This window comes from Lontra canadensis, unplaced genomic scaffold, assembly GCF_010015895.1.
Source record: "Lontra canadensis isolate GAN:19392208 unplaced genomic scaffold, GSC_riverotter_1.0 scaffold36, whole genome shotgun sequence".
Taxonomy (NCBI): domain Eukaryota; kingdom Metazoa; phylum Chordata; class Mammalia; order Carnivora; family Mustelidae; genus Lontra; species Lontra canadensis.
The window spans coordinates 3943674-3957382 of NW_022631030.1; the positions used below are offsets into that span (position 1 = coordinate 3943674).

The window sequence follows — 13709 nt, forward strand, 5'->3', positions numbered from 1 at the left end:
GTGATCTCTCTTTCTCAAAATAAATAAATCTTAAAAAATATATATGAGATACAGAAAAGCTCTTCCTTACAATAGAATGTCAGTTAAATAAATGGGAAAGGAATGATAGATTTAGAGAAATCATGATTTTACACCCATCATAGTAATGATTGATTCAGGCAAGGATCATAAATGGATACTAGAATTAATGGGCCTAAGCTTGGTGAGGACTAGGGTTTTTTGTTTTTGTTTTTGTTTTTTTTTTCAAGAGCAAGATTTTATTTTTTATTTTTTTAAAGATGTTATTTATTTACCTGACAGAGCGAGAGAGCAGAAGCAGGAGGAGCAGCAGAAGGAGGGGGAGAAGCAGGCTCCCTGCTGAGCAGGGAGCCCAACACCGGACTAGATCCCAGGACCCTGGGATCATGACCAGAGCTGAAGGCAGACGCCCAGCCCTCTGAGCCACCCAGGTGCCCTTATTTATTATTTTTTAAATAAAATTTTATTTATTTAAGTAATCCCTCCACCCAAGGTGGGGCTCGAACTCACAACCCTGAGATCAAGAGTCACATGCTCCACTGATTGAGCCAGCCAGGTGTCCTAAGGAACAGGATTCTAGATCAAAGTATCTCCCCACAAATTACTTACTAATTATGAGACAGGGAGAGAGAGGGAGGATAACTACCCTCAAGAAACCTGGTGGCTACCACTAAACCAAGTGGTTGAAGTTAGCATCACTAATAATGAGACACACTAACATCGTGTGCCTCTTGGTGTGAGTTACTGAGAAGGAGGCAACCTCTCTCGTGTGATATTCTTGCCCCAAATGCACAATTCTAATTATGAGCAGACATCAGACAGACCTAAACTAAGGGACATTCTACAAAAAAAATGTCCTATACTCTTCCCAAAATGTCAATGTTATGAAAGATTAAAAAGGCTGAGAAACTGCTCGGGATGAAAGGAGAACAAAAGACTTGAAGATGAAATACACTGCATGAGCCTGTACCGGATCCTAGACCAGGGAGCAAACTTATATAAAGGACGTCGTTGGGACAATTAGTGAAATTTGAATAGTATCTGTATGTTAAATATAGTATTGAGTCAATGTTAAGTTTTCTGATTAAGTTTCTGATTATCATTTCTGGCTTTCTGGTTATATATGCCAATATCCCTGTTTTTAGGAAATAACCAATGAAGTATTTATGGGTGAAGGGCATTATGTCTGCAAATTACCCTTAGATCAGAAAAATAACAATAAATGTCTTTTTTACAGAGAGAAAAATTAAAATGTGATAAAATGTTAATACTTGGTGTCATTGGTGGCTTATAGGATTCAGATATACAAGAATTTTTATACCGTTCTTGGGATTTTTCTGTAAGTTTGAAATGATTAAAAACCAAAATTTAGGGGCGCCTGGGTAGCTCAGTGGGTTAAGCCTCTGCCTTCGGCTTAGGTCATGATCCCAGGGTCCTGGGATAGAGCCCCACATCGGGCTCTCTGCTCGGCAGGGAGTCTCTCTCTCTGCCTGCCTCTCTGCCTACTTGTGATCTCTGTCTGTCAAATAAATAAATAAATAAATCTTTAAAACAAACAAACAAACAAATTTTAGGGCACCTAGGTGGTTCAGTCAGTTAAGCGACTGCCTTCAGCTCAAGTCATGATCCCAGGGGTCCCATTTGGCATCCCAGTCAGGATCCTGGGATGGAGTCCTCCCTTGGGCTCCCTGCTCTGCAGGGAGTCTGCTTCTCCCTCTGTCCTGGTCTCCACAACCTGTGCTCTCTCTCTCTCTCACTCTTCTTCTCTTTCTCTCTCAAATAAATAAAATCTTTTAAAACCAAGAAAACAAAACAAAACAAAACACCCTCCTGGGACTCCTGGGTGGCTCAGTCGGTCTTCAGCTCAGGTCATGATCCCAGGCTCCTGGGATGGTGTCCCACATGGGGCTCCTTGCTCAGCGGGGAGCCTGCTTCGTCCTCTGCCTGCAGCTCCTCCTGCTTGTGCTCTCTTTCTCTCTGACAAATAAATAAAATCTTTATTTTTTATTTATTTTTTAAAAGATCTTATTTATTTGAGAGAGAGAGCACGAAAGCATGGGGGTGGGGTGGGGCAGGGAGGGGAGAAGTAGGGGGAGAAATAGACTCCCGGCTGGTCAGGGAGCCGGTGGTCCCAGGACCCTGGGATCATGACCCAAGCCAAAGGCACATCCTTAACCTCTAAGCCACCCAGGCGCCCCTAAATAAAATCTCAACCCCCTCCCCCCCCAAAAAAAACCAAGAAAACCCCACCTTCCAGTCCTATCTCCACCAAGTACTATGGGTGAGATCTTGGATAAGCCGCAGAATCTATCAGAACCTCTAAAAGTAACTATTGATACGATGCCGGGATGGTTCATCAGGGGTGGTGGTAGGGAAACTTACCAAACACAGGAAGAGCTGGGTGCAAATGCAGAGCGGGAAGACGGCCCGGGATCCCTCCCTTCAGGACCCCCAAGCCCCAAAACGAAAGTGTAGGGGTTGAGGAGAGAGGTCGCAGAGAGCAGCCGGTGCAGGCCAGAGGCGATTAAAGGCGTCAAATTGAGGACTCTCCACACCTGAGCGGGCGCCAACTAACCGGATCCGAGCCCGGGCTCTGAGGAAGCGGGGCGAGGCCTCAGCCTCAGTGTCTCGAGTATCCCACCCCCTGCCGGGCGACCTCTCCTCTCTCTGAAGGTGGACCTGAAACTCCAACACCACGACCTCTGGGCCAGCCTCCATGGCCAGGTCCCGGGCTTGCTGGACTGGGACATGGGCAATGAGTCCTTTCTGGCCTTCACCACCGCGCACCTGCCCCCGGCGGAGCAGAACCGTGAGTGCGCTGGACCGTGGGGGAGGGGCGCGGCGGGCGGCGGGGGGCGTCCTCGCGGGGCGCGGGAGCGCTCGCCCCCGGCAACCCCCCACCCCGGCACCCAGCCCCCCTGTCCCCCACCTCGGGTCCCGCGGGCCAACGTGGAGCCCGCTGCGGTTTCGCGGGCCCTTGCCCCTCAGCTGAGCCTGCGCCCCCTCCCCGCCCCTTCCCCGCCCCGGGCAAAGCGGGCCTCGAGACGAAGAACCCCCCCTGCGGGCAGTGGGTCCCACCCGGGCATCCATTCGCCTGCCTGCCACCTGCCACCTCCACCCCACTGTCCTCCCAGTCCCAGAACCTTCTAGGCCTCACCGCGGCCCTTTTCCCATGGCGCCTACCGCCATTTGGCACACCACACATTTCCCTCGTTGTTCTGTTTTTTTAAAAAGTTATCATTTTTGTTCCAGGCTGTAGCCCTCCTCTTAGTACATTGGCTGACACCTAGAGGCGCTCAATATTTGCTGAACGAATGGTTGACCGTCAGGGTCTTTAGAAAGAGGACTTTTCTTGGGACCTCAGGGGCAGAGAGTGGAGGTATCACCTCCTAGTTTGTGGTACATTATTGCCATCTGTTCGGGCAAGGTGCTTGGATTAGTCCATTGTCCCCCTTCAGTGCACCCCCCACGCCCTCACCCCACCTTCCGTCACCTCCCACACTCCCCTGTATCTACCCTAATTGTTTTAATATCTTTAGATAGGTGTATCTTTGAGAACTATTTAACGTTATTTTCTGTGTAGAGATGACCTTAATTTACTAAATGCTTATTCTTTTTTTTCCCCCCCTTGGCCTACTCGCACTATTATTATTATTATTTTTTAAGATTTTATTTATTTGAGAGAGAGCACTAGAGGAGGAGGGTCAGAGGGAGAAGCAGACTCTGTGCTGAGCAGGGTGCCTGACGTCAGACTTGATACTGGGACTCCAGGATCATGAGCTGAGCTGAAGGCAGTGGCTTAACCAACTGAGCCATCCAGGCGCCCCTGCCTACTCACATGTTTTTGAGAGCCATTCTGGTTGCTGAATGAAGATGTAGTTCCTTATTTCTGATGGCTGGGTGGTATTCTACCTTTTGTATCTGTGTATACTACCTTTTGCATCTGTGTATACTACCTTTTGCATTTTAGTTCTCCTTGCTAATGAAGACTTATATTGTCTCCAGCTCTCTGCCTCCTTAAGTAATGCTAATGAATTCCAAAGTTTTTGTTGAGTAAGAAATATTTAAAGATTTTTATTTATTTATTAGAGATCGCAAGCAGGCAGAGAGGCAGGCGGGGCGGGGTGGGGGTAAGCAGATTCCCTGCTGAGCAGAGAGCCGGATGTGGGGCACGATCCCAGGACCCTGGGATCATGACCTGAGCTGAAGGCAGAGGCTTTAACCCATGGAGCCACCCAGGCGCCTCTGAGTAAGAAATATTTATTGAGCACCTCCAATTTGCCAGGCGATATTCTAGACACTGGTAATACATAATGAGTGAAACAGACAAGTCTAAATGAAGCTTACATTCTACTGGGGGCAGACGGACAATCCACATAAAAAATATGTAGTATGGTATAAGGTGACAACTAAGATGGGGAAAAAGGACACAGTAAGAGGGCTCGGAAATGGTGGTGGCTGTGGGTTGAGGTGGTGGCAGCCACGGTTTTAAGTAGGGTCATCAGGTTGGGCTTCCTTGGGAACATAATATTGGAGCAGAGGGTAGAAGAAGGTGAGACAGTGAGCCAAGAGGATATTTAGAGGAAAAGTTTCTCAGGCAGAAGAAATAGTCAGGACAAAAGTCCTAAGGAGGCAATATGCCTGGGGTGTTTGAGGCACAGGAAAGAGGCCAGTGAAGCTGGATCAAAGTCAAATACAGAGGTTAGTTCACAGGGTGTGGAACAGAGATCTAGAAGAGCCCATGTGCAACTTTAAGGACCATAGGGTTGACTTTCAATAAGTTGTGGCATGGTTGAAAGGTTCTGAGCAAAGGAGTGACAATGATTCCCGACGGTGTGACCCATGTAGTTGCATAGGTGGCCGGTACTTGGTTTGATGCTCTGCTTTCAATGTCTTAAGATGTTTAATTTTTTTTATTCTTTTTTTTTAAAGATTTTATTTATTTATTTGACAGAGATCGCAAGTAGGCAAGAAAGGCAGCAGAGAGAGAGAGGGAAGCAGACTCCCCACCGAGCAGAGAGCCCGATGTGGGGCTCGATCCCAGGACCCTGGGACCAGGACCCGAGCCGAAGGCAGAGGCCTTAACCCACCGAGCAACCCAGGCGCCCCAGATTTTTAATTTTTGAACAAAGAACCCTTCATTTTCATTTTGCACTGGGCCCTGCAAATTATGTAACTGATCCTGCATGATCTATATCACTGTGGCTGAGGTGTTGAATGTGGAGATAAGAAGCCAGTAAACTAGGCTACTGCTGTAATCCAGACAAGAGCTGGTGGTAGGCTGGAGGGTCAGGGTGGTGGCAGAGAAGGCATAGTCTAAGAAAGAGAGATTAGAACATGACTCCTCCAAAGTTTTGGCTGGTTAACTAAAAGGATGGCTGTGTCCTTTTTCCCCATCTTAGTTGTCACTTTATACCATACTATATATTTTTTATGTGGATGGCCTCATGCTGAGACAGAGGAAACTTCTGGTAGGACAGATTTTTTTTTTTTTAAGATTTAATTTATTTATTTGACAGACAGAGATCATAAGTAGGCAGAGAAGCAGGCACAAAGGAGGAAGCAGGCTCTCTGCCGAGCAGAGAGCCTGATGCAGGGCTCGATCCCAGGACCCTGGGATCATGACCCGAGCCGAAGGCAGAGGCTTTAACCCACTGAGCCACCCAGGTGCCCCCAAATTGAAGTTCCTTGAGATAGTCTGCAAGGCCCTAGCTCCTCATCAGTGTCATCATTCCTCTCAGGTTCTCTCCTCATCTCCAACACACCACACTTGAGATCCCAGGCCTTCCCACAAGCCGTTATCTTTGCCAGACACTCTTTCCTCTTCCTCCTGCCCTAGTTAATGGCTAGTTACCCATCATGTTTCTGTTTTTTTAAAAGATTTACTTATTTGAGAGAGGGGGAGTGTGAGTGAGTGGGGGAAGGGGCAGAGGGGGAAGGAAGAGAACCTCAAGCAGACCCCCGCTGAGCACCGAGCCTGATGTGGGCCTCCTTCCCTTGACCCATGAGATCATGATCTGAGCCAAAATCACAAGGTTGGATGCTCCCCCGACTGAACCATCCAGGTGCCCCCATCCTGTTTCTGTTTAAACATCTTTCTAAAATAGGGCTTCTCTGACCGCCTATCCAAACACTCATAACACACATTTTATCATAATTACTTTGCTTAAGGCCTATCTCCAGGTCTGTCTTGTTCACTCCCAGACAAATGGGAGGAGCTCAGCTTAACTGGATGGATGAATACGTGGTGGGCTAGAAGCACATCAAGTGTGTATTAGAGCTATGGGCTCAGCACTATGCTGGCTCCTCGGGATTAGGGAGATCTATTTCCACCTCCCCCCGCCCCGCCCCAGGCCCAATGAGTGTCATCATATGGCAGTTGAATCTAGGTTTTTATCTGGAAAATGAGGTTATACTTATTGAAGAACTCAATAATTAGAAAGGATTCCCATTACATTACTAATAATGTTCAACATAGTATTTGAAAAGAGGAAAAAGTACAGGTCTTTCTTTTTTTTTTTTTTAAGATTTTTATTCATTTGTGAGAGTGAGAAAGAGAGTGAGTGGGGCACCTTGGTGGCTCAGTGGGTTGAAGTGTCTGCCTTCAGCTCGGGCCATGATCCCAGGGTCCTGGAATCGAGCCCCACGTTGGGCTCTGCTCAGCGGGGAGCCTGCTTCTCCCTCTCTCTCTGCCTGCCTCTCCACCTACTTGTAATCTCTCTCTCTCTGTCAAATAGATAAAATCTTAAAAAAAAGAGAGAGAGAGAGAGAGAAAGAGAGTGAGTACAAGCAAGGGGAGCAACAGGCAGAGGGGAGGAGCATTTTCCCTACTGAGCAAGGAGCCCAATGCAGAACTCGATTCCAGGACCCTGGGTTCATGACCTGAGCCAAAGGCAGATGCTTAACCCACTGAGCCACCCAGGCATCCTGAAAAGAGGAAAAAGTAGAAAGAGAAAGAAAGAAAAAGACAAAACTACTATTATTTATAGAAAAAAGAAAGTTAAGATAGAAACTATACAAAATCAATATACAAATTATTAGAACCAATAAGGGCCCAGCAAGTTTGCTGATAATAAGAACAGCATACTAATAAACACTGTTCCTCCATAGCCTGAAGAAACTGGAAAATATAATAATAATAAATAATAAATAATTATATTATTTGGTTGCAGTAACAATCAAAATTATAAAGTATCTAGGAGTTAACCCATCAAAGAATGAACCAGACTTTCATGGGAAAGATGCAACCACTGTTTAAGGACACAGGAGTTCTGAATAAATGAAGACATGAGGGGCACCTGGGTGGCTGAGTGGGTTAGGCCTCTGCCTTCGGCTCCGGTCATGATCCCAGGGTCCTGGGATTGAGCCCCGCATCGGGCTCTCTGCTCAGCGGGGAGCCTGTTTCCCCCTCTCTCTCTGCCTGCCTCTCTGCCTACTTGTGATCTCTCTCTGTCAAATAAAAAAATAAAATCTTTAAAAAAAAAAAAAAGGAACTTCAATTTGGCCCTCATGGAAAGCCATCAGAAAGTTTTTAAGTAGAAAGGTGACGAGATTGGATTGATATTTTAGGAAGATGCTCCAACTGCCGTGGGATTAAAGTTAGAGCAGCAGAGAAACATAAACGTCATTCAGGTGCTCCCAGACTTGGGGATGGCCTGGGTGTGGCTAGACCGGAAAGAAGAGATCAGAAGTCAAGAACACTTGCACATTTCTGGCCTGAAGGAGTGGGTAGGTGGCAGTGCCACTTGCTGAGACAAGGTACACAGGAGGAAGAGCAGGAAGATGGAGTTTGGTTTTAGAAATGTTGATTTCGAAGTGCCTGCAGGTTGTTCTGATAAAGACCTCCCATAGGCAGTTCTGTTTATGGGCAAGCAGAGCCGTCTGGCTAGAGGTAAAGATTTGGAAGCCCTGAACTGAGAGATGGAGGCTGAAGTCACAGGCATTCCTGAGCTCGCTTGGGGCACAGGGTGTGTGGAGTGAGGAGAATGAGAAGGTCAGAGAAGTCAAATTTGGTGTCCTCATGCCCTGGGGAGAGCCCACAGCCATCTCCCAGAGAACCTTCCAGGCCCAGGATCCTGGGGCCGCAGTGGAAATCCTAGGATGTTTCGACCCTCTTCTGTCTTTCTTTTTGTCAGTTGCCAGATATAGACTCCGAATAGCTGAGCCACCAAAAGAACCTGTGAACAAAACAGCCAGCCCTGATGACGATGGTGAGTAGCGGGGAGTGGGTTCTGCTCGGGCCGGCCCCCAGAGCCAGAGAGCTGTGGCGCACAACCTCCTTCTCTCCACACAGGCCCAGCCCTTGAGCCCAACCTGTGGATGTGGGTAAACCCCAACATCGTGTTTCCCCCTGGAAAGCTGGAGGTCCGAGAACCTCGCCAGTGGGCGCATCTGCCAAGCACACTCCCCTCCCCTCAGCTGCCCCCCAAAGAGCAAGACTTCGCCAACACCAGCTGCTGCTCGGAGGCGGCAGCAGCGGTGGAGTCAGAGTCGCTGCCTTCTTCCAGCGAGCAGTCTCCCCCTCGGAAGCGGAAGCGGTTTGCCTCTTCCCCCAGCACCTGGGAGGTAGGAATTTCTGGGCCCGTGGGCCGGACTTGGGGCTGTAGGCAGGGCGGCTTCGGGATGATACAGTGGAGAGGTGTTTGCTTAGGGATAACCAAGGGTTAATGGGTTCAGAAATCAGCCGTTCCCCCTTGGGTTGGGGAGAAGCCCAGACAAGTGGCCCTAGACCACCCCCCTCCCTGCCACTGCACCCCCCGCCCCCCGGAGCAGAGGCCGTGGAGTTAGGACCAGTTCCTACTCTGTGCTCCTCTAGCTCACAGAAGAGGAGGCCGAGGACCAGGATGACCGCTCCTCTGTGGCTCTCCCGCCCCCTCACAAAAGGGCCCCCCTCCAGAGTCGGAGGCTCCGGCAAGGCAGCAGCCAGGAGGGGAGGCTCTGGTCCCGGCCCCCCCTCAATTACTTCCACCTAATTGCACTGGCATTAAGAAACAGTCCCCCCTGTGGCCTCAACGTGCAACAGATCTACAGTTTCACTCGGTATGTGCCCCCGGGGTGGCCCTGTGAGGGGGGAGGGCAGGGACCCTGGCCTGATACTTTCCGATCTGCCCATGGTCCTGGGCTGCTGCCTTGGCTTCCCATGTGGGTCTGAAAGGATAAGTGTGTTCCCAGGCTTCTTTTCCCAGGCACTGCTTCGGGTTGTCCCCAGACGTGTGTCCACGTATCCTGTGTGCGGGAAGATATCCACATCCACTCTCTTTCACATCTAAAAAATACAACTGTTTTTTTGTTTTGTTTTTTAAAGATTTTATTTATTTATTTGAGACAGGGATCACAAGTTGCGGGGGGAAGCAGGCTCCCCGCCGAGCAGAGAGCCCGATGCGGGGCTCGATCCCAGGACTCTGGGATCGTGACCTGAGCCGAAGGCAGAGGCTTTAACCCACTTAGCCACCCAGGCACCCCCAACTGTTTTATACCTTAGTTTCTTGGGTTTTTTGTTTTTTGTTTTTTTAAGATTTTATTTATTTATTTATTTGAGAAGGAGAGGAGCACAAGCAGGGGGAACAGCAGAGGGAAAGGGAGAAGCAGGGAGCCTGACATGGGGCTCGATCCCAGGATCCTGGGATCATGACCTGAGCCAGAGGCAGATGCTTACCTACTGAGCCACCCAGATACCCCTATACCTTAGTTCTTTAAAATATGAATTCATCTGGGTCAGAAGTTCTCCTTTCCTTCCTGTCAGGAATTTTCCAGTAGAAAGTCTGGTTTCCCCAACAGTGTCTTGCAAGCTTTCCCTTTGGGCTGGCCTGCCGGCCACCGCCCCGCACACCCCCAGGGGAGCCCAGTTGAATTACATTTAGCTTTGAGAGTCGTGTACACAGGAGTGTGAGGAGCTTCCCGGACCTTTTCCCTCTAGCGGGCGAGTCTCAGAATATTAATCCACCAGTGGTGTCCTTCCTTGACCTGGATTCCTCTCACAGGAGCTGATGGGCCTGATTCTGCTCTGTTCGCGTTGCAAGTCTCAGTCCTGAGCCCTCAGAGGGAAGGAGGAAAATGAGCCTGGGAATGCGAGCAATAAACTGGGTTTAAAAGATGAGGGTTTGGACAAGCAACACACCAGGTCGGGTTTTGCCACGTGTTCCGTCAGCAAAGAGCCGGTCTTCGAGGCCGGCTTGCCATTCTCCCCGCCATGAGAGAGGGGCTGGGGCTCCTGGCCCCTGGGGGAGAACAGAAGTCTCAAGACAGGGCCTCTCCCCCAGGAACTGGGCCCTTCCTGACCATTCCTCCCTGTCCACAGACAACATTTCCCCTTTTTCCGGACGGCTCCAGAAGGCTGGAAGAATACCGTCCGTCACAACCTCTGTTTCCGAGACAGCTTTGAGAAAGTGCCGGTCGGCATGCAGGTCGGAGCCAGCACGCGGCCCCGCTCCTGCCTCTGGAAGCTGACCGAGGAGGGACACCGCCGCTTTGCCGAGGAGGCCCGTGCCCTGGTCTCCACGCGCCTGGAGAGTATCCAGCAGTGCATGAGCCAGCCAGGTGAGAGGCCCTGTCACGCGAGGGGCCCAGGGCAGGGGACCCGACTGTCTGGACGCGAAGCTGAGTGTGCAGGGAGGGAGCCTGGGTCACACTATTGGGGGGCACATCCTGTGGGAAGGGGAGAAGATGCCAGTGGCCTGAGACTCTGGGATAGTGCCTGCCCGAGATGGGACCCCACCCCACACAGGCATGTCCTGGTGGTCCAGGGGGAGGACAGAGAAACAACTGAGGTGCAGTTGACCTCACAGCCCGTGGAAATGGTGACCACATAGTGAGAGAAGCAGGCTATGAGCAGTTAGGTGCAAAGGAGGCTTTTTCTTTTTCTGGAGACCTGGTGGCCTTCGGGCCTTGAGGGAGAAGTAGATTATCTGCCGTGACATGATCTGGGCTGAGGGAACAGCAGTTGCAAAGGGCGGATAGATTCTGTTGACTCTTTTTTTCTTACAGATGTGATGCCCTTCCTCTTTGACCTTTAATTCCAAGAAGCAGGAGTCAGCCCATCCCGTATTAAAGTTACCTGCAGCAGCCTGGTGTGTGTGTGTGTGTGTGTATGTGTGTGTGTGTGTGTATGTGGTCTCTGGGGCTGGGGACAGGGTGGATGGAGGTGGAGGTCAGCTCTGAGGCTGGAAGTTGACACCATTGACCTGGCGTCCCGCAGAGGGAGCCCACGTCCTCCTTTTCCCAAAGGAAGAAAATACTCAACCCCCTTCAGGATCCTGGAGCTGTTCCCATTTTTCTGGATTATGAGGACAGTCTTGGGAGATGCCAGCTCAGAGCAGCCCACCGCTCACAGGAGGGGTTGTAATCAACTGGAAACAGTGGAAAGAAGCCTAAGGAAAGACATCACTGTGGGGCAGTTGAAGGAAAAACAGACCCTCCTAGCAGGCCAAGAAGGAGCAGTGAGAAGGGCAAACCTTTTAAGATTTTACTTATTTATTTGAGAGAGAGAGCACACAAGCAGGAGGGAGTGGCGGGCAGAGGGAAAAGCAGGCTCCCCGGACCCTGCGGAGCAGAGAGCCTGACATGAGGCTCCATCCCAGGCCCCTGGGATCACGCCTGGAACTGAAGGCAGACGCTTAGCCCACTGAGCCACCCAGGCGTCCATTTAACCGTTTTGAGCAAGGGTTGGGAACTTGGAGCCAAGATTGGGGCCCATCCCCCTTGCTGTTCCTCTCCACCACGCCCTGCAGAAGCCAGAGCACCAGTGGATTGAGTTCTCAGCGGCTTCAGATCCCAGCTGGGCTGCTGTGCTTTCCTGGTGGCAGGAGCTGGCATCCAGGGCAGGGCCAGGTGCCAGCCTCAGGTCGGAGGGGAATACAGAGAAGCCTCGTGGGGTGAGTGAGAAAGAAACAAGGGTATTTTGTCATTGTTGTTTGTTTTGGTTTTGGGTTTTTTAAAGATTTTGTTTATTTATTTATTTGACAGACAGAGATCACAAGTAGGCAGAGAGGCAGGCAGAGAGAGAGGAAGGGAAGCAGGTTCCCTGCTGAGCAGAGAGCCTGATGCGGGGCTCGATCCCAGGACCCTGGGATCATGACCTGAGCCGAAGGCAGAGGCTTAACCCAGTGAGCCACCCAGGCGCCCCGGTTTTGGGTTTTTTAAAAGATGTTATTTATTAGAGAGAGGAGAGTGAGAGTGAGCACACAAGCCAGGAGGAAGGAGGAAGAGAGAGAGGGGGAGAGGCGGACTCCCCGCTGAGTAGGGAGCCTGACATGGTGCTTGATCCCAGGACCTTGGGATCATGTCCTGAGCCAAGGCAGAGGCTCGATGGACTGAGCCACCCAGGCGCCCCAGGAACAAAGTTCAAAGCTGTATCCCAATGCCCCAGACATTCAGACAGTGCTTGAAGACAATACTGAATTTGGATGACCTTGCTCATTCCTTCTCCTGCTCTCCCCTTGCCCCCCAGGGGCAGCCTTTGACCTTGAAGAATGGACCCTTATACCTGGGGCTGTAGACAAGGAGTTCAGCCAGGAAACTAACTTGGTATTACAGCTAAGCAGAAAGTACTTGTTGCATCATTTTAAGATATAATGAACTTTTCAGGAATGCAACTATTCTGTAAAGTGAAGGATAATTGTGGGTTTTTTGTGGTTTTTTTTTGTTTGTTTGTTTGGAAGTTTACCAAGAGTTGTTTGCCATTTCAGAAAATCACTTCACTGACAGCAAAGCTGCTCTGATATTTAAGTTACCGATACCACACGCCTGTATGAGTCTGTGTTTATGTCTGCTGTTCTCACGGGGAGTCTACATGTACAAACAAATATTTAGTTATTATATCAAGGCAGCCAATATAGAGAAAAATTATTTTCAGTACTCATTTGAATATCCTTTCTTAAATCTAAACTCTTCTCACCATAGGTATGTGCAAATTTCCAACTATCTCCTATTTTCAAATCTCGTTTATCTATTGAAATGTACTTTTTTTCATAAATTTCTCTACCTTTATTTTTGTTATATTACAGTTAAAGTGTTATATCAACCTTTTTAAAATTACATGTGTTAGTAAATTATTTTATCAGTAAGATTCAAGAGGTAAAAACTTTTTTTTAAAAAGATTATTTATTTATTTGACAGAGAGAGGGAACACAAGCAGGGGGAGAGTGAGAGGTTCCCACTGAGCAGGGAACCCGATGTAGACCTCGATCCCAGGACCCCGGGATCACGACCTGAGCTGAAGGCAGCCACTTAACAACTGAGCCACCCAGGTGCCCAAAACAGTCTTTTTTTTTTTTTTTTTTTAAGATTTATGTATTTATTTGAGAGAGAGGACTGTGGAGGGGAGGGGGGGAGGAAGAGAGAATCTCAAGCAGACTCCCTGCTGAGCACAGAGCCTGTCACGGGCTGAATCCCACATCCTGAGACCACGACCTGAGCCGAAACCACGTCAGATGCTCAACCAACTGCGTCACCCAAACACCCCAGGATGGTAAAAACAGTCTTATAAATCGTTTGCTCTATTCCTAGGATGTTAAGGCTGGTGGGGTAGAGGACCAGTGAACCAAGCAACATATAAAATATAGTTCCTGCCCAGACATGCTCACACACAGTGACATCGGCAACCAGTGAGGACAACTCATGTTTATGTCCAGCCCCACAGAGCCTAGCGTAGGGCTTGTCAGGTAGTAGGATCACGCTGTTTGTTATGACTGGTC

The 13709-nt window shown here is 49.4% G+C and overlaps 1 protein-coding gene across 1 annotated transcript; it reads left to right on the forward strand.

Moving 5' to 3' along the window:
• Positions 1–2724: 2724 nt before the first annotated feature.
• FOXR1 (forkhead box R1) lies at positions 2725–11075 on the forward strand. Its single transcript, XM_032869010.1, has 6 exons — positions 2725–2827; positions 8154–8228; positions 8312–8583; positions 8834–9057; positions 10316–10554; positions 11002–11075. Exons 1-6 carry the CDS (start codon positions 2767–2769, stop codon positions 11028–11030), a joined length of 900 nt encoding a protein of 299 aa, XP_032724901.1. The 5' UTR covers positions 2725–2766; the 3' UTR covers positions 11031–11075.
• The last annotated feature ends 2634 nt before the right edge of the window (positions 11076–13709 follow it).